Genomic DNA, 19,337 nt, shown 5'->3' with positions numbered 1-19,337 from the left:
ATTTTGCCAGATTAAAGGGGCAAAATATACATACTTATAAGTTCCCATTTTTACCCTTATCCCACAATCCCTGAAAGTGAGGTTGCCAAGAAAAGTGGTGTTCACCTATTTCATTAGTCATGCAGAGGGGAACGGTGCTGGCATGAGACAGTGATGTAAGATGACTGATGAGATATCTGGGTTCCTCTTCTAATACTCTTAACCAAGGATTTTGAGCTGACCTATCACCTTGCTCTTTGGTTTTGCAATGCTATTCTAGAAAAACAGCTTCAGAAATTCAATATACTGTAATACTCAACCGCTACAATTCTAGCTAGTTTGCCTTGGTGAAATGGCTTTTTACCAATTGTGAAGGACCAAACTATTCACTGTTGAGCCCAATTCAAAGAATTAGTTCTTACCTTTTAAACACCAAGATACTCTAAGCCCAGATAACTGAAAACCTGCCCTAATATTAACCTGTGTGTTAAAAAAAAAAAATCAGAAGGCATCCTTCTGAAAAGGGATGATGGTATGACAGGCACAAATGTTTGGCACCAGGTTAGAATGTTTATTTTCTTCTCAGGTCTACTGTCTTTTGGTTAAGACTCATATATTTTATGTATCAAATTTTAAGTTTTCAATTTTTTAAAAACAAAGGCATGGTCTAACTCTGCAAAATAAACAATGTTTTCTTGAGTACTGGTCTGTGGTTTGCCCACCTCAGTTCAGGAAGGTGAAGACAGCAATTGACACATTTGCTCCTTTTACAATCTGCAATCCCAATAAGGAACAAAGTGCAACTTACTTAAACTGGATCCAACTCATCATTCATGCAGGAATTTATTGCATAATAATAAGTACTGATGATTGCTAACTTACATGTTTTTTTCCATTCTCACTGAATTTGCTTTTGAATGGCCCTTTTGTTTGAGCATCACTATGAGGGCCACTTCAGAGCCAGCATTTTACAGAATACCAGTTTCAAGACAGCAACAATCAGAGTTATCTCCTAATCCCTGCTTCATCAGTTTCTGATAGGCAACTAAAAAGAGAAAGATGCTTGAATAAAAGGGCCTTTGATCGGACCTAACTTCAGAAAAAAAATTATCTTGTGAACCACAAAATCACCTAATTTTACTGCCATATTGCACTAAAGTTTGACCTCTTGCTCATACTAATAAACAAACCTTCCATCACTACTTATTTCTACATTGCTGGCTTTTTTATGGCATATTCCTGTAAGATATTTATATTGACGTAACACTGACAACTCTGGGTACATAGGCAAAATGTAAAAATATTTAACTACATCTCTTTTCACCTCTCAGCCAAGCAACCCCCCGAGAAATGAATTGGGAAGCACAAGATTCAGCATAAAATAAACTGAATGTTTTTAAATTAAATTGCTCAAAATCTTGCTCTATGCTATTTAACATCTAATAAATCATCTGATTCCAGAATGCAAAACTATGTATTTGGCAACTAAGATTTGTGATGATAAACCCAGGAGCTTAACTCTTGAAAGCCAAAAAATTAAAGCAAATATTGAGGGGAGGGGGAGGACAGAAAAGGAAGGGGATAACCCCCTAAGCAGCCATTAAACAAGATTATAAAATGAATTTATCTGGATAATGCCTGCCTCATCTTTAGTTCCAAAAAGGGAAAATGTATTAGTTTATTACAAATCCCAATGGTATACATCTACGTGCAAGTATATAATATAAAGGTGAGTATACCCATATTCTTTGTAGAAACAATTATGCTGGTAACAATTACATCAAAAAAGTATCTGCTCAACAGGAAGCCAACAAAATCAAAGGGGTAAGTATGACCTTAAAGGACAATTTTGTTCCTAATCTTTTGCCATTTCTTTAGCATTTGCAAGATGATAGTATCATATTGTTATTCTTTCTTAAAGCATACACCCTGAGCATGTGTGCAAAAGGAAAAACTATTTAAAAACCTACTTTCACAAACACTGGGGAACATATTTAATAACATGAGCACAAGTATCTACAGAAATAAGTTTTAATAAAACACACAGCTATTTTGAAGACAAAGGAAGGATATGGAATGTTTCTTTTCAGTGTTACCGACTACAAGATTAATTTCTTCACTGAGATAACTGTAAGAATACTGATGTAAAAATAATTTATTTACAAATAAGTTGTTGAAAGTCAAAATAATACATAAAATTATAGAAACATATAATCACTTCCCTAATTAAGAACTCTGAAGAGATTAAAAATGACCAAACCCAAATGGAAATTAAAAGTCAACCAGTTTTCCATGAATAATCTCAACATCCTACTTTACTCCCTTAACTTTGTTTCACTATCCTGCATGCATGTGGGGGTTTTTCACTACAACATAATGCATCTAGAGAATATCTGTGACTTTCACAAACAGTGCTGTAAATAATATTGGTGTATTGTACAATATTAATTTCTCTTTAAAAATGATTCATCATTTACTTCCATCCTGTGAAAAGAACCATGTTAATACACTGAAAAAACCCAATCAGAAACAGGAAATACACTTCATTACTTCTTTGAAGCTATTTCTATATACACGTTACATAAATGGGAAATGTTTTAACTGTGGTATACAATGAAGAAAATATTGCAGCATTTAGGTGGTTTGCTGCTCAGAAGAAATACTTAGATTTAGCTTGATAGTTTTAAGAGCACTTTAGGTTTGTCTCTATTTTCTTTTTTTAAAAATTCAAATACTGATAGTTTGTCCTCTTGCCCCCAAGGATTAACAACTAAAAAACAAAGCTATTAGAATTAAAATCAACACTGAGGCACCTTAAACAGCAGGAACAAAAAATGGAACTGGAGGAATTAAAAAAAAGCTATTAAAGGGGTATCAGTATTAGCATAGAAGTCCAAATCTATATTTACATTACAAAATAAATTTAAAAGGATCAGATCACTTTACAGAAGCATTTCCTCTTCAGCTCTTCCTCCTCCTCTTTTGCATCTTCTTACAAGTTATACATTTTGTTGGTGTTTCGCCTTAGAGCAGCTAACATGACAGGTAATGACACCTCCTTGAGACAGGCAATCTCTTTCACTGTGTGCAGAGCTACTCCAGGATGAGAAAACCGGCTTACACTTTTTGGCACCTAGCGGGGAAAAAAGGAGCTTTAGACAAAAAGCAGGTTTCTATTTTATACACAAGATACAATCAGAATGTAGATTTAAGAAGTCAAGAATTACTACATCTTGTGCTAGATGTAGACCTTTTGTAAGTTATGTCTTCCTACTGCTGCAAACAAACAGTTGCTTTGACTAACGATGTGTCTAGCAACACTGGAGAGTCTAAAAAAGGACGCAGTTGCTGACAGATCTACACATCTCATTTACTCCTAATCTGGGAGAGAGAGTGATGTCTACCTTTCTTCATTCCTCCAAAAAAGTTATTATCAATAAACAGATGTGCAACTGGTAGCATTTTCAGCCTCAAGTTTTACTTCTCTTACAACATTCAGTTACCCCCAACTTCTCTGTATTTCTCAGCCCCCACAATCCCTATAAAATCCAGATCTCCTATATACAGCACGGCTAGAACAGTCATCACTCCTAAGACCACAAAATAGCTTGTCATCCAACTATTACTTCCAAGACATTAACCTCTCCTTATTCCAGCTGAAATTCTGCCTTAACATAGCATGCCATTTGAGGAGCTGCAGTATAGGCATAATTTGCTAAAAAGTGTAATAGCAATGTATTAAGTTAAAATAGTTTTGAAGTCCAGAAATGGACTGGATTCTAAACGTGCTTTGGGATCCCCTCTAGCAGGAGCATACAGTAGTTAACCTGTTCTCTACTAACGAAGAAGCCTATAATAGTTTCTTTGTGTAACCTTTGTAAGGGCTTTGGAACACATTAAATATTTAACAGTATACAGAAGCATGGAATAAGGAATTGGAAATTCTGGTATGTTATATTACTACTATATTATTACTACTATATTGTTACTATGATTCATAATTATATCTATGTGTCTTTTTAGAAAGAAATCATTAAGAGATGTGGTGCTCAAAATGCAACATAGCTTCATATGATGTGGTACATACTACATGGCTGTCTTTGATAGATGTTATTTCGCATACTACTTTTGTTCTTCAAGACTCATTAGTTTTAGAAAACACTTACAGGTAGCTCTTGGTTAACCACCATTTGTTCAGCGACCATTCAAAGTTACAGTGGTGCTGAACGATTGATAGTTATGCCTGGTCCCAAAGTTATGGCTGTTGCAGCACCCTCATGATGTGATCAAAATTTGGGCACTTGGCAGCCTGCCTGCACTTACAACCACAGGGGCACTTCAACTCACCCCACCTATCTCCCCATCTCTTCCCTTTTGGCCGCCCTATACAGTGACCCTTCTACCTGCTGCTGACTGGCCCTATGTGAGGCAGCTGCTGGCCTCACCAGGCTTTCTTCCCAAGGCTGCACGCACACTTCTCCAAACCACACGATGCTTCCTCACAATGCTTCAGAAGGCTGAGATGGCGGGGGGGAGATAGGTGGGTGGGGGGAGTTGAAGAGGAGGCAGTCCCTTACCTTACCAAGGCTTGGGGCTGGGACGGACCAAGCCAGAAATGGCTTGGATCGGGGTGGGTCCTTGCCTAACAACTGGTGGGATACGGTTAACAACAGCAACAGGGCCTGCCAGGATTGCTGTCACTAAGTGATGCAGTCACATGACATCTTACTTTACAACTGCATCACTTAGCGATGGAAATTCTGGTCCCAATTACTACTGTTAACCAAGGACTACTGTACGTTCTTTCACCAATAATGCTTGCATTCTATTGGTAAGTGTCCCACCTGGAGAAGTATTCAGAAATTTGGACTGCCAATACTAGTTGATATGTTTAATTCTTTTTCCTACTATGTAAATTGACTTAATAATTATGTAACATAACATGAATAACTAAAGTAACAGCATGAGTGAATTTATAACACGAACTAGGAACAATTTTAATACATAAAATATGTAGTTGTTAAGGGCTACTTTTCCTCTGCTTTATTTCTTTTCTTTTGCATATCATAAAAAATACAGCAGTGAAGACAGAATTAAATTAGATCTACTTAGAAGTTTTACAAAACACTGAATTCAGTTTTACTGAATATGCAAAACTTTGAACTAATGGAATCTTTTGGTACCTTTAATTTTGTAGTATCTTTACTATTAATCTTTTGTTACAGTTTTCCAAGACATCACATGCATCATCTATTTTATCCCAAGTCACAAGGAAAGGTAACAACAGGTCAGCTTTTACACATTTCAAAGTCTCCTTTCCTATTCCTAAAACCTTCCCTTTCAAAAACAAAACAAAAAACCCACTTATGTTACTACAGTATTAAACAGTGAAAGATAATGGATTTATTTTTTGAACAATCTTACCTGCCGAGGAAGGAAATAAGGTGCATCTGTTTCTACCACTATTCTACTTAATGGGATTTTTCGAACAGCCTCTCTAGCCTCATTTGCTGATGGGTAAGTCAGCAACGCCGTGAATCCAACAGTTAGATTTGGGAAGTAGTCTAAAAGTGGTTCAATGACACTGTAACTGCCGGTGAAACAATGCCTGTGAAGAGAGCAAAAATAACAGTCATCCTACAGTGTCAGACAAATAACCAGTAACAAGAAAACATTAAGGAAGATTATACTGAAGACTTGACAAAACAGTTATTCAGCATGATAGTTGCCGTTTTGGTAATTCTTTTTTTTTTTTTTGGGTGTGAAAAACTCCAATACAAATGCTTTAGCCAAAATGATCTCGAATGAAATAAATCATTTATGGAATCTTACTTCAGTGAAATTGAATTCTTTCATTCAGATTATGGCTTCATTTTTGCTCTGATTTATTGGTTAGAAGATTCCGTTGAAAAATGATTAGGTATTGTTCAGCTGTCCATAATTCTAAAATCTGGGGAACTGAAATCTCTTTTTAGCTTCTAGAGTTTGTTCAAGATGTTGTGGTCTACACCTCATTGTAATGTTCTAATCAGGCAGACTATTATTGCCTTCAGCATTCTATTACTGTTTTTTAAAATAAAAGGAATGGTACAACTTTGGAACATAGTACAATTACCTGTGTATTTTGTAGTCTTTTGGTACACATTTTTTCATGATTTCTAACAGATCAGCATCAGCATCTCTGCAGTGAATGACCAATGGCTTCCTTAAGGAAACAGCTAGATGCAGTTGCCTCTCAAAAACCTGAAGCAAGTAAAAAGCAGCACATCTTCAAAGGCCATTACAAATGCCCTGAGAACAAAAGCAAGACATGGGGGAAATATGCTAGCATTAAGCAGAGACTTTATGATTTATACTCCAAAATCCATTCCAAAACACAAAAGCCTTCTCTAGCAGCACAGATTCCACTTAGTTTTCATAGCAACCGCACTAAAAACTATGCACAAAGAGGTGATTTACAAAAGAACATTCTTTCATGCACTGAGGCAGCCACATCTTCTGGAAAACCCCTGGCTGCTTCAAAGGTTTCGGCAGGTTATCAATGAATGAGTGTGCATACACCACTGCTTTGCATTGACGACAGCCAGTCCTGCCAAATATTTTGCACAATCCTAACAGACTAAACCATACAGCTGATACTATTCTTGACACATATTCCTCTTCTGATTACTTAAATGAGACTGACCAAACCTCACAAAACTAAGTGATGTGTACGGAGCTCGTATTAACACACTGCCTCCAGGATACAGAAATAATGTACTGCTTACATTCTATAAACATTACAAATGACAAAATGTCTTTATTTTACAAATATATCCAAATCGAAGCATATTATGTGTATTTAGATACAAGAAAAACTAGGCTGTTTTCAGTTATCTATCACTTTCAACATTTTAGGACAGCACTGCATACATTTGTTTGGTAGCAGCACTTCGCAAAGATGCAGCAACCCACTCAGGTGTACAAAATGTTCTGAATTTGTAACGTTCTTACCTTACATTTGAAACTGGTAGCTTGAGCTGGAACAGGGACCGTTTCAAGCTCAGAACACTCCCTGAATTGACTGAACAATGTTGGGCACTTCTAGCAAGACCAGAACAGCTGTTCTGAACTTGGAGCAGAGCAATTTGATTTCAAAATTTGGCATTTGAGTTCAAAACATTTTGCACACTTCTACAATCCACCACTCATTCTGTTCATCAGACTATCTTGTCTGATGAACAGACCACCTTGTCAGTGGTCTGACAAGGTATTTTCTCTAAGCCAGTTAACCGACTCAACTACTGTTTAGTACTACACAACTATAAAATATTTAATACACTGTAGCATAAAAATTTACCGTATGCTGCTTTGAGATTTCTGTACTACACTTGTAAGAGTAATCCAGTCCTATTTCACCAAAGGCAATAGCTTTGGGGTGTCTCATTGCCTGCAAGAGCTTTCTTTCATGAAGGTCTGTGTAATAACGAGCAAAGTGGGGGTGGCAGCCAAACGCCCCCCAAACCATGTCTTCCTTTAATAAATCTTCCCATAAGTTGTTGTTCAAAGTACGAGGGTTACAAAAGTCAGCTATACAGCCTTGAAATTCTTCAGGAAAGGTGCTACTATACGTTTTCCTAAATTCAGAAAAGGTGCCCCTGAAAGCTGTTTTTGAATATAACATGTCCAAATGGCAGTGCGTATCAATAAACCCCTCTTCTAAATATCTGGGCAAGCTCCTAGGCAAATCCTGGTTTATACAATTATTAGTGAAAGAATCTGACTTGCGCAATGAAGAGAAGATAGGAACGTATGTTCCTATTTCTGTACCCCAGCGTCTGTTTCTCTCTTTATAGTTCAGTAGAGAACCATATGACCACTCTCTCTCTTGTGTACTTTCCACTGAACGTTTTTTATCCTTTGGTGTATTTATTGGGGTATCCAAAGAAATATCACAGAGACTATTAGAATACGAAGTGTTTTCAGTGGTGCTTGAAAAAGAATGTGTTGGCTTTGGACTGCTTGTCCAGTATTTTGCATAATCACTCATTTTCTGACTGTACAAATGAGGAGGATACATCACAAATTCTGTTCTTGACAGTGATGTTTCCATCATTTCTGAAAGATGGTGGTTAGGGATGGAATCTTCTTGTGAAAAAGAAACCAGAGATTCTCCATCCTCCATGTTAGACCAATCATTTTCAGCTGAAAGCTGTTTGTCCTCCATACACTGCAAAAAAGAGAGAAATGGTAAGATGAGTATAAAAACATTAAGATGAGCATAAAAATAACTTAATGAGGAGACTTACTCAAAAGTCCAGTCCAGTTCTTTTTCTCTGACTATATTTAAAATGACAGCCATCTCCCTTTGTATGTATTTATGTCTATTATTTATTTATTTAATTTTTATCCTCCCTTTATTATTTTTATAAATAACTCAAGGCAGGGAACATTCCTAATACTCCTTCCTCCTCCTCTTTTTCCCACAACAACCACCCTGTGTGGTGAATTGGGCTGAGAGAGAGTGACAGGCCCAAGGTCACCCAGCCAGCTTTCGTGCCTAAGGCAGGGCTAGAACTCACAGACTCCTGGTTTCTAGCCCGTTGCCTTAACCAATAGACCAAACTGGCTCTCTGTCTATCATACAGGACAAGAAAGTGAGATAAACAAGAGTATAAAATATTCTATGTTGGAATGCTTTTCTTGTTCCTGGCTTCAGATGAAACAAAATACAAATGGACAAGAAGGTAAGGTTGGTGTCTGTAACTTCTCCCCGCTTAGCAGCTTCCAGTGTAATGTATTCCACTGGTCCACCTGCCTTGCCCCTAACCTTCCCAAAGCCTTGGCTTTCTCCCAATGTCCCAGAGCAACACATTCTACCAGCAGGCCAGCACAATCTTCTCATTGCCTCCCTTTCCTCTCTCACCTGAGCTGCTGGTTTACACTAAGCACCTAAAACCAGCTGCTCTTTACAGCTGATTTTGCACACAGCTATCTTTAATTTATTAGGCTTGCCATAGTTCTGTGATAAGGAAGATGTATCTATCCATCAAAGAGAATATTTGTAGCTCAGGGTTCAACTGTGAAGTTCTTGATGCTCTCTGAGCCTTGTTTTCTTGCAGATGTTTCACTGCAGCAACCCAGAACATCAGAAAAAGGAAACAGATCATCTATACAGCATCTTCCAGCAAAATGGATACCCCCTCAACTTTATCAAAAAGTGCCTCACCAGTCAACCCACTACAACCCAGTGTAAGGACTGTAGCAGCCACTATGTAGGACAGACAGGCAGAAGACTAACAGAGTGCATCCACAAACACCAACTAGCGGTCAGAAGGCACGATGAAAATTCCTTAATCTCAAAACACATGGACAGCCTCAACCATACTTTCAACTGGGAAACTATGAGCATCCTAAACCAAGCCAAATCCAAAATGCTAGAGAATTCCTAGAAGTTTGGCACTCAGACAAAGCAGCCATCAACAGACACATAGAGGTAAACAGCATTTACATACCATTCAAAAGAGACCATAGAAAAGCCAAAAGACCAGAACACCTCCTCACCAGCAATCAACACCCAGATATGCAAAAATCAACACTAGGATTAACACCAGATGAACCATCAAACACAATACACCTTAATCAAGGAACAGATGAACCATCAAACAACACAATACACCTTAATCAAGGAACTATTAACTCAGTCAGTCAACCAAGCAGCAAACAACAGCCCAATCAAGGAACTCCTAAGGAGAGAACACCACCTTCACTAGCACAAGCAGGGCAAGCCACAGTATATAAAGAGAGAGCAAGGCCCACTCTCTTTTTGTACTGAAGATGTTGCTTAGTCTGGCAATGAAACGTCTGCAAGACTAAAATATATGTGTTCTTAATAACTTCTGTATCAGAAAACGTTAAAAATTATGCAACTTGTTAAAAGCACAACAGAAAAGCTAACATAACCTCAAAAGTTATGAAATTAAATGTGAATGTTTGCAAAGCAGTGAAATATTTCATTGAGAAATATAGATCTTCTGCATATCTGGAATCACATATTAAAAACTCTTGAAGATCAAATTTCCATCCATCACTTAAATCTCCCACAATGTTGCCACTTCTAAAAGTCTATGCAATTAGAATTCCTAAATATTTTGTCAATTAAAATGATTCCCTTGATATTTAAGACTGCTACAATTCTTGCCCTATCAATGTAAAGATTAATGACAATCTAAGGGCAATTTAGCCTATTTCCAGACTAAGTTGTAAATGTGCTTTCATTCAATTTAGGTTTCTGACAGTTTACTTTGATTAAAACAGTGGCATTAATACTATTTATTAATTATTTCCTTTTAGAAATATCCCTCTATTGGTTAATGTTTCACCTTTTTATCTGTCTCTGAATCATCCATTAACACTGGTTCTGGAGAGGGTTCAACAATAACTGTCCTCTGGAAGTTCACAAACTTCTCTGCGGCATCACTTTGTGCATTAGATGAAGTGGAGGAAATGCATTTGTCTTTCGCTACGTTTCTTTGTTTTGTACCAGTAATAACACCTTTCACAAGAGCTTTCTGATTGTTGCTATTCTGCTTGGTCTGTTCACCTTCATATTTTGAATCTTCAGACACACATCTCAAGTGGGTTTCTGAGTTCCAATATTCTTTTCTACTTTGGCTAGCAAAAATATCCTCATCAGAGGTTTTACTTCGCTGTTTAGGAGAGACTTGCCTATCTTTTTGCTCTCCAACTTGTGAAAAGTTAGGCTTGCTTTTAAATCTGTGCTCTGATTGGCAATTTTCTTTCCAAAACCTTTTACTCTGTCCAACAGAAGCATCAGTTTTCTCTTCTACTGAATCCTGCAAGTCATCTGATCCCTGATCAAGTTCTAGTTCATCTTCAAATCCTGATATTGTATTGATATATTTGGAACTAAGCACTGGTTTGGAAACTTCTCTTATGCTATGCTTAGAATTTTTGTTTTCTGTTTTTGTAGCGGCTTTCTCAACACTGGAATCTGCTTGCACTTCATGTTCATCCTCAAATCTTGACAGTCTATGACTATGCTTTGAACTGACCACTGGCTTAGAAACTTCTCTTACGTGATACCTTGAAGTTTTTTTTTCTGTCTCCATACCAGTTTTCTCAAAGCTAGGATCCTGTTGAAGTTCTAGTTCATCTTCATATCTTGATACTGTATGAACGTATTTTGAACTAACCACTGGTTTGAAAGCTTCTCTTATGCTATACTTAGAAGTTTTGTTTTCTGTTTCTGTAGCAGCTTTCTTAAAGTTGGAAACCTGTTGAAGCTCTAATTCATGTTCGGATCTTGATAGTTTATGTTTTGAACTAACCCTTGGTTTGGAAACTTCTTTTACGCTATACCCAGAAATTTTATTGTTTGTTTTTGTAACAGCTTTCTCAATATTGGGATCCTGTTGAAGTTCTAATTCATCTTTGGTTTTTGATACTGCATGGATATGTTGTGAATTACCCATCAATTTGGAAGCTTCTCTTATGCTATGCCTAGAGATTTTATTTTCTGTTTTTATACTGGCTTTTTGAAAGTCGGAATCCTGTTGAACTTCTAAGTCCTTTTCCAAATTTGATAGTGCAGAGCTCTGTCTTAAATCAGATTCTGATCTAGAAATCTTGTTCACGCGATGTCTGAATTGAGTATTAATTTCTGATTTTGAGGAAAGTTTCCGAATGTTGGACTCCTGTTGAAGATCTGTTTCATCCTCAAGTCTTGATTCTGTAGGGGTTTGTCTTGAACCAACTCCTGGTTTGGAAATCTCTTTTATACTGTATTTCAAAGTTTTATTTTCCTTTTTTGTAGTAGCTTTTTCAAAGTTGGTATCCTGCTGAAGTTCTGATTTTTTTTCAATTCCCAGTACTGCAGAGCTGTGTCTTAAATTAGGCTGAGGCCCAGAAATTGCTTTTACACTGTGCCTAGAATTGTTATTTTCTGATTTTGAAGGAACTTTCTGAATGTTGGGCTCTTGTTCTTCTTCTCCTGAACTTGAGATTACAGATATGTGTCTTGAATTGCCATCTGACCAACATGACTCTTCACTATCTTGCTTGACAGAAATATTAATATGTTTCTTTGGCGTAGTTTTCAAGCAATGTGAATTGTTTCCAGTTTGTTGCTCTTTAATTTTTGATACTACTGAAAGTTGCCTCAGGTTGTTAACTGATCCAATTTCCTCTTTTCTGTAAGGCCTTTCTTTATGAATTCCATTTATAGATGCAGTTTTTCTTTGAGCTAGTAATTGTCCCCCAAATATACCTAGCAGAGCTTTACGATATATTATTCGAGATCCCTGGTCCTGATCATGGTCTTTTATTCTCTTCTGGCCACATTCAGTCCACCTTTCTTTTGAAGCACTTTTTCTTTCAGGAACTGGTGCAATGTTTGCTCCTGTATCACTGTAATCTTCTTGCTTAATCTAAATAATAAAGAGTAACACAAGCTTCATAAATTTTAAGTAGAAGCCAACTCACAGAAATATTAACCCGACACCAGGTTAGGTAGCAATGGCCATGTTCATCAGCAATAATAAACTGAGATTTGAATGAATTCTCATTTACAGACCACAAGTTATATGGTGGTACAGAAATGCTTTCTCCTCTCACTTGGCTCCTCACACCATCAGGACTAAGCCTGCTAGAAACTGAAAGCTTGCCATGTCATCTGAACCAGGACTCCCGGCAACCTCTTACAAACGAAAACTGCAAGGAAGCATTTGTTCCTAGTTTATAATTCCTTACTACAAGGGCTGTAACCAGCCAAAATAATTTAGATGATATCATAAGCTATCAAATTCTGGTTAAGTTAAATGTTTCTGCTGGTGGGAACAAAGTTGTTACAAAGAGAGGAGTGGAGTCATGAAAAAATAACCTAGTATTTATCAATTGTAAAAAAAAGAAAATATCCAGGAAATATATTGCTAAGAATATTTTTAAAAGCTAAATGTGGGTGGGGTGGGGGGGTTGCATAACTGTCATTAATTATAGAAAAATACTTCAAAATAAAATAAAATAAAATCCTTCTCAAAAGGAAAATGTTATCAAAATACACATAGCATAATATATATTTAGTCAAATAAGGGATTTTGTAAGGACTTACATTCATCAGTAAGTCCTTACAAAGTAGCACTGTATAACAAGTAATTGCAGAGTAACAAAAAAAACCTCGGAATCAACACAGATCTATGTTATAATTCCCCCTGCAACTATTTTTACACCTCAGTTTTGGTTGCCGCTTACATACCTTCTGTTTCACAGATTTCTGAGAGGAAGATGCCACATTTTTCACAGACATATCAGAAGCGGTGGGCTTTACAAGAAAGCTTTTGCTAAGGGCAGGATGGTCTTGGCCTTGCTTAGTTCCACTACTGATGCCATCATCTACTTCAAATTCATCAGAGGAAGAGTCCACTGCAGCGAATGAAGTTCGCGAGAACTCCCTGCACGAAGATGCCGGGGAGAAGACGACTTGAGTCTTCCCGAACGCAGCCGCCTCGCCGCCGCCAGGGCTAGCGGGAGACGGCTGGGGCGGCGCTTCGGTGAGCCTGCAGAATTTTGCAGGCGAGCTTACAGCGAAGCTGTCCCACTCGATTTTGCGTCTCCTGCTAGGCTGCATCGAGACTAAATTATCTGAACATTAAAAGAGAAAAAAGGAAGTCAAGTTTTAACGCATTTCTGCCTTGAATACTGCAGTCGTTTTATTTTAAAAATGCTACGGATTTTTTTTAAAAAAACCTTGCACGCGCTGAAAATGCAAATAAAGGAATATTGCAGAATATTCCACCAAAGTTCTCCCACCTTCATACGCATGCCCTCACATGAACGATTGCCAACAAAGGCCACCTCCAACGCCAAAATACAGGAAACGGAGCGCGGACCTGCTCAGCAGCGCTTAACAGGCCGCCCCACCTCGGGGCGCCACGCGCAGCCGCCCTCCAGCCTCCTTCTGCGAGAACAGCAACCGCAGGGGGAGACAAGCCGAGGCCCCCGGCTTCCCAGGGAAACCCGGAAAGGTACCTCGCGGCCGAGCCCGAAAGGAAAAGAGGCGGGGTAGAGAACCTTCTCCCAGGCCCTGGAGGAGGCCTCCCTCGCTGCTAAGCTGTGCCGCCCATTGGCTGATTCAAGCCTTCTCCGCCGAGAGCCCGCCCTTCATACCTTCCCCTTGGCGACTCCCTGCTAGATCTGCTTTCGATCCCTTCTCGGGCCCTCCTCCCGCCGCGCACCATCCCGCGCTCTCGCGCGGGGCCTGGGGAGCGTCTCCCAAAGCGTCGGGAGGAGGCTGCCGACAGAACGGCATCCGATTGGGCAGAGGCGGCTCGGAAGCCGCGAAGCTGGAGAAGCTCGCGTGACTGGAGGCCTGACCCTGGAAGGCGGGGCTCAAATTCAGGTCACGTGGGTGCTTGAATGGAAATGGGTGTGAGCCGAGCTGCCGGTCCGGAACTGGTTTCTTGGAAGGGGAAAGTAATGGTCGTTTAGAAGACGAAAACGTCGGAAGCCTTCTGTTTGCGTCAGTTTGAGAGTCCAGTATGTGACATGCTTTTGCTGTTCTTCCCCCAAGGAACTGAATGTGACTTAAAAGGGCAAGAGGGTAGGCTTAAAATAAGACCCCTAAGACGCAGTTGCGATTAACTTAACTATGAGAAAGGCTGAACCTGCACAGCGTGCTAAGATAAAATGTGTTTGGCTGGCTGGGGTTCAGTAGGAACCCAGCCATCAAAAAACCATAAGGAATGTGTTCAGTCCCTAGAATTTGTACTTTTATTTGTTCAGTATGTTCCACATAAAAACGGGGTGGGGAGTCTCTCTGTTCAGACCCAGCCTCCTCCTCCACACATCATGGATGTTAGGCCCAAACACTGGGCATCTTTGCACCAGCTAATCTTGCTCTTGCTGTGGGTACATATAAGAAAGCAGGGATCCTCTTTCTGCTTTATGAAATCCCATGTAATCGTATTATTTATTTATTTATGTATTTATTTTTCAAATTTTGCCACCGCCCATCTCCCCCCAGAAGAGGGACTCTGGGTGGTTTACAATATAATTAACAAGTTAAGAACAATAAAACCATAAATAGTATATAAAATGTAAATACAAATACAAAATATAAATATAGAAAAATAAAAAATAAATCCAGATGGCAGTAAAAGATCTAAATCAGTTCATATGTACATGCTTCCTCAATCCTGCTGCCTCCTCTGTGCCCTCGGTGCCACTAAATGCTGCAGGTTGAATGGGAAGAACTCCACTACTGCCAAATGCAGGAGTAAAAGGAGATTTCAGAGTTCCTCCTCCTCCTCTTCTTCCAAGCACTGTTTCTCTATTTCTGCAATGTTGTCCTCCCCTACCGGAAGCTCTTCTGCCTCCCTCAGTGCCATAGGACTAATGATGCCTCCGGCTGGCACTGAGATAAGGGGAATTGTCTGTCACAGCACTTATTTCAGGTCTCTAATGAAGGTGACAGAAGAACCAGTGGCAGATGAGCTTGCGAGCAACAGCTTTATCATGATTTTCCCTTCTCAATCCTGCCCCATGACTGCCAGTGTGGTTTATTTTGAGTTTAATAATTTAGAATAAGAGGAAGCCATGTAGAGACCTGCGGTGGGGGATTGGTGACTTGAGACGTGTCTCCACGATCTCTGTAGTAGACCGGCCAGCATGGCACAGACTGGATTTTGGGCTCAGGCAGGTCTCCTTAGAGCCCAGAAGTGTTCTCCAGATTAAGGAAAACCCCAGGAATCGCCCCATCTGTTCTCAGGATGGCTGGTTGCAGCCAGAAGGCCACAAAACAGCGTTTCGTGATCAACTGGTGAGTTAGCAGCTGGGAGGCAAGTTGCCATCTTTTCCTAAACTGCTGAAACTGAAAACAGAATCAAAAGTTGCCCATTCCATTTCTAAAACACCAATTTTTGTTTGTTTGTTATTAAGGAGAGGCTTTTTGTAACGAAGAAATGCGGAACCTCTTGGTGATTTTCATTATTTTTGGAATTTATTAATTTGTCAATTTGGCTTGTTTAAATATTTAAATTGTATTGTTGGGATTTAAAGATTTTTGCCTGTTTACTGTTATTTTTTTTAAAGTTTTAAGGATCACAAAAGAATTACCTACTTTGTTGAATCTGTGGAGCTGAATTTTGATCTATCTGCTTTCACTTTCCCGTGGGAACTGCTCTGTTTATTTTCACTCTTGCTTTCATGTTTATTCAACATTTCCTGATAAAAGGACTTCTTCAGTCTCTTGCCTAATACATTCCTGAGGCACTGGAGGGCAACATAATGTTCTGTAGAGGGACATGGAGGATATCAAAGCTATCTTCAAGGAACTTTATCTCAAGGTTATTCATACTCTGGAACACTTTTCAGACTTGTGGAAACTAAAGTCTACCAACAAATTGAAAAGGATGACAAGGGTGAAAATTATTTCGAGAATAATGTTCCTGTTAAAGAAGAAAATGAGGATTAACATCTCAAAACCAAAAAGTGAAGGGAAGAAAAGTCACCTCTGGAATGTCAATTTTGAAGAAGGAATAGCTTTGGGTGTAAAGGGAATGGAAATGGCTCATTCCTGGAATATCAAGACAGAAGAAAAGATTTAAGCTTCAAGGGATGGAAGGTCATTGAAGATGAGTTGGACTTTACAAGGCAGGTTGGATATGAGGTTTGCAAGGAGAAAGTCCTGTTTGTAACACTGAGAGATGTAAATGCCTTTATTTATTTATCCATCCATCCAACCATCCATCCATCCATCCAATTTGTCCCCGCCCATCTCCTCCCTTCGGGGTACTTTTATTTTGAAGTGGGGTAATTGTTTGTTTTATTAGGATGTTTTTTTAAAGGTTTAGACAGATGTTTTTGTTTTGGGGACAATGAATCTATTTTGGGTAAAAGGATACTAATAAGTTTATTGTTTAAATATGTAATGGTGGAGATATAATGTTTAACTATATAAATGCTTTGGTTAATTGTATAAATAGGTTTGTTAGAATGATCTTTGTTATTTTAGCAGAGAGGAGTAAAATTGTAGTGAAGGATATTTGATTATCTGTTTATTAGGTGGGAAAAACATTGTAAACACATTTTCTTTATATATTCTTCTTGAGGGAAAAATAGTTTGCTTTAGAGGAAATGTTATATTGAGAACGGAAATGCTTTATAGAAGTAATGTTTATTTCAGTTTAAATTAGAGTAAGAGATTGAGTTATGTATATCTTTGCTGTAGAATGTTGGAAGTCGTTATGTATATAGTATGAAGCAGTCTTCGTACTTTCACACTTTTTAGGGTTTTTTTCTTGTAGTATTCTTTATTTCATTTTCTTTATTTCATTTCTAGTTTTCACGTATATGTTCAAAAAAAATAAAGCTTTAATGAAAAAAAGAGAAAGCCATGTAGAACAGTTTCTTAAACATTTTGCTCTCAGGATCCCTTCCCATTTTTAAAAATTATGGAGAACCACAAAATAGTTTTTTTTGTAGGGGTTATACTTATCAATATTTACCATATTAAAAAAATTGAAGCATTTGTAGAATATTTATTTATTGAATCATGTAAAAAATAAAAATATTAAAACTATTAGAATAACATATTTTTCATGAAAAAGCCTGCATTTTTTAAAACAAAAAACAGAAGTGAGAAGAGTGACATTATTTTAAATTTTTGCAAATATCTTCAATATTTGGCAAATGATTTTGATTTCATGGACCCCTGAGAGGGTCTTGGGGACCCCCAGGGGTCCTCAGTGAAGCCAATTTAGTGGCCTGCTGGAACCACTGAAATGGAGCAGAGCTTATAACTGTCCTAACAACCAGGAAACACACTGAGACAATGAACTGGTCTCTAATATTTATTGCTAGTACTTAACAGGAATCCTAACAAACTGAAGACGCGTGGGAAAAACCCAGACATATAACCCCCAAGGGTTAAGGCGGTCCCGATCTGTGTCTCTTTGAATGGCTGAACAATTCCTCAGTGCTACGCATGCGCTTGACAGTCTGGATGGGAGCCCCCTGCTCGCCATCCTTACTCATGACATCACCCTCCCCTCCAGATTCATATTCCATTTCAGCCCCCTCCCCTCCAGAGTCTTGATAAGATTCGCCGTCTGCTTCTAAAGTCCCATGGGAACTGGGCAAGGAAGGCAAGTCTTCAAAGGACAACTCCTCCAAGGACGAAGCAGTGCTGCCCTCCCAATCCGATAACGCCTTCGGGCCAGGTGGCTGCTGCTGGAAAACATCTAGAGAGTTAGCAGGGTCAGCCCCCCTCCCCCCTGGGAAATGCAAGCCTGGGGTTGAGGGCTGTTGCTAATTGTTGGATGGCGAGCCGCATTTCTTGGTTTTCTGAAGACATTTCTAAACGTATCTCCTTAATTGCTTGTTCCTCCCTCTTTCGATGGGAGTAGGAGTTTGTTAGGATTGATGTCCTAACAACCAGGAAACACACTGAGACAATGAACTGGTCTCTAATATTTATTGCTAGTACTTAACAGGAATCCTAACAAACTGAAGACGCGTGGGAAAAACCCAGACATATAACCCCCAAGGGTTAAGGCAGTCCCGATCTGTGTCTCTTTGAATGGCTGAACAATTCCTCAGTGCTACGCATGCGCTTGACAGTCTGGATGGGAGCCCCCTGCTCGCCATCCTTACTCATGACAATAACACAGCTGAGAAGCTGGCACAGAAAAAGATTATCTTTAAAATAGCTTCAATGAGCATGTCAGAGAAATACAGGTTATGGATCTTACACACTCAGCCCTCCCAAGCATAAAGAATCACACGCTTAGACATATAGGTTAAGAAGAAAAAGCATTTCTTACTGAGTTTATTGTTGCTTCTGTACATCCATCTTGGTGAAAAGATGAAGTTCCTTTGTTCTTCTTTTCTTTCTAAATACTTAGTTTTGCCCTAAACTCTCAGCCCTACAGCTGCAAAGAGCTGTGTGGAAGAAAGGGGAATTCCAGGCCCACCACATGGTGCCCAGAATGGAGGAGAACAGCACACATCCCTGTGCTTGCTTCTGGTAGAGAAGAAGGAAGAGAGGGAAAGGAAGTGGGAGTGGCAACAAACAGCTTCCTCAGAGTTGCATTGTGGGACAACTCAATTTACATGTTAATGAGGCATTGTCCTAACAGCCAGGAACCACGCTGAGACAAGGAATAGGTCTCTAGTGTTTTATTACTGCTACATAACAGAAAATCCTAACAAACTGAAGAAGCGTGGGAAAAACCCAGACATATAAACCCCAAAGACTAAGGCGGGCCCGATCTGTGTCTCTTTGAATGGATACCTAATTCCTCAGTACTACGCATGCGCCTTACAGCCTGGATGGGAGCCCCCTGCTCGCCATCCTTACTCAT

The 19,337-nt window shown here is 39.0% G+C and overlaps 1 protein-coding gene across 3 annotated transcripts; it reads right to left on the bottom strand.

The window, feature by feature from the left end:
• Positions 1-1,627: 1,627 nt before the first annotated feature.
• TATDN2 (TatD DNase domain containing 2) lies at positions 1,628-13,897 on the bottom strand. 3 transcript variants are annotated; one of them, XM_063291630.1, is made up of 7 exons: positions 13,786-13,893; positions 13,232-13,617; positions 10,341-12,407; positions 7,319-8,188; positions 6,095-6,222; positions 5,404-5,587; positions 1,628-3,112 (listed from the first exon to the last, which is right to left on the bottom strand). In XM_063291630.1, the coding sequence occupies exons 2-7, from the start codon at positions 13,601-13,603 to the stop codon at positions 2,972-2,974; spliced, it is 3,762 nt and encodes a 1,253-aa protein (XP_063147700.1). In that variant the 5' UTR covers positions 13,604-13,617; positions 13,786-13,893; the 3' UTR covers positions 1,628-2,971. The 3 variants fall into 3 exon arrangements, with proteins under 3 accessions (XP_063147700.1, XP_063147699.1, XP_063147701.1); XM_063291629.1 differs by having other exon boundaries at positions 13,232-13,890; XM_063291631.1 differs by lacking the exons at positions 1,628-3,112; positions 5,404-5,587 and having other exon boundaries at positions 6,095-6,270; positions 13,232-13,897.
• Positions 13,898-19,337: the final 5,440 nt, after the last annotated feature.

The sequence above is a fragment of the Candoia aspera genome, chromosome 2 (assembly GCF_035149785.1).
Source record: "Candoia aspera isolate rCanAsp1 chromosome 2, rCanAsp1.hap2, whole genome shotgun sequence".
Taxonomy (NCBI): Eukaryota; Metazoa; Chordata; class Lepidosauria; order Squamata; family Boidae; genus Candoia; species Candoia aspera.
Note: the sequence above shows the minus strand (reverse complement) of the source record. Positions and strands in the feature narration are given on the sequence as shown.

What these genes read in the sequence shown, in the direction of transcription:
- TATDN2 (XM_063291630.1), bottom strand. Translation starts at nt 13,603, where the DNA reads ATGCAGCCTAGCAGGAGACGCAAAATCGAGTGGGACAGCTTCGCTGTA. An exon ending in ATTCAGAGACAGATAAAAAG is followed by an intron (nt 8,189 to 10,340) that starts GTGAAACATTAA and finishes TCTTTTTTGCAG; the next exon opens with TGTATGGAGGACAAACAGCT. An exon ending in AAATCTCAAAGCAGCATACG is followed by an intron (nt 6,223 to 7,318) that starts GTAAATTTTTAT and finishes TACTTGCTTCAG; the next exon opens with GTTTTTGAGAGGCAACTGCA.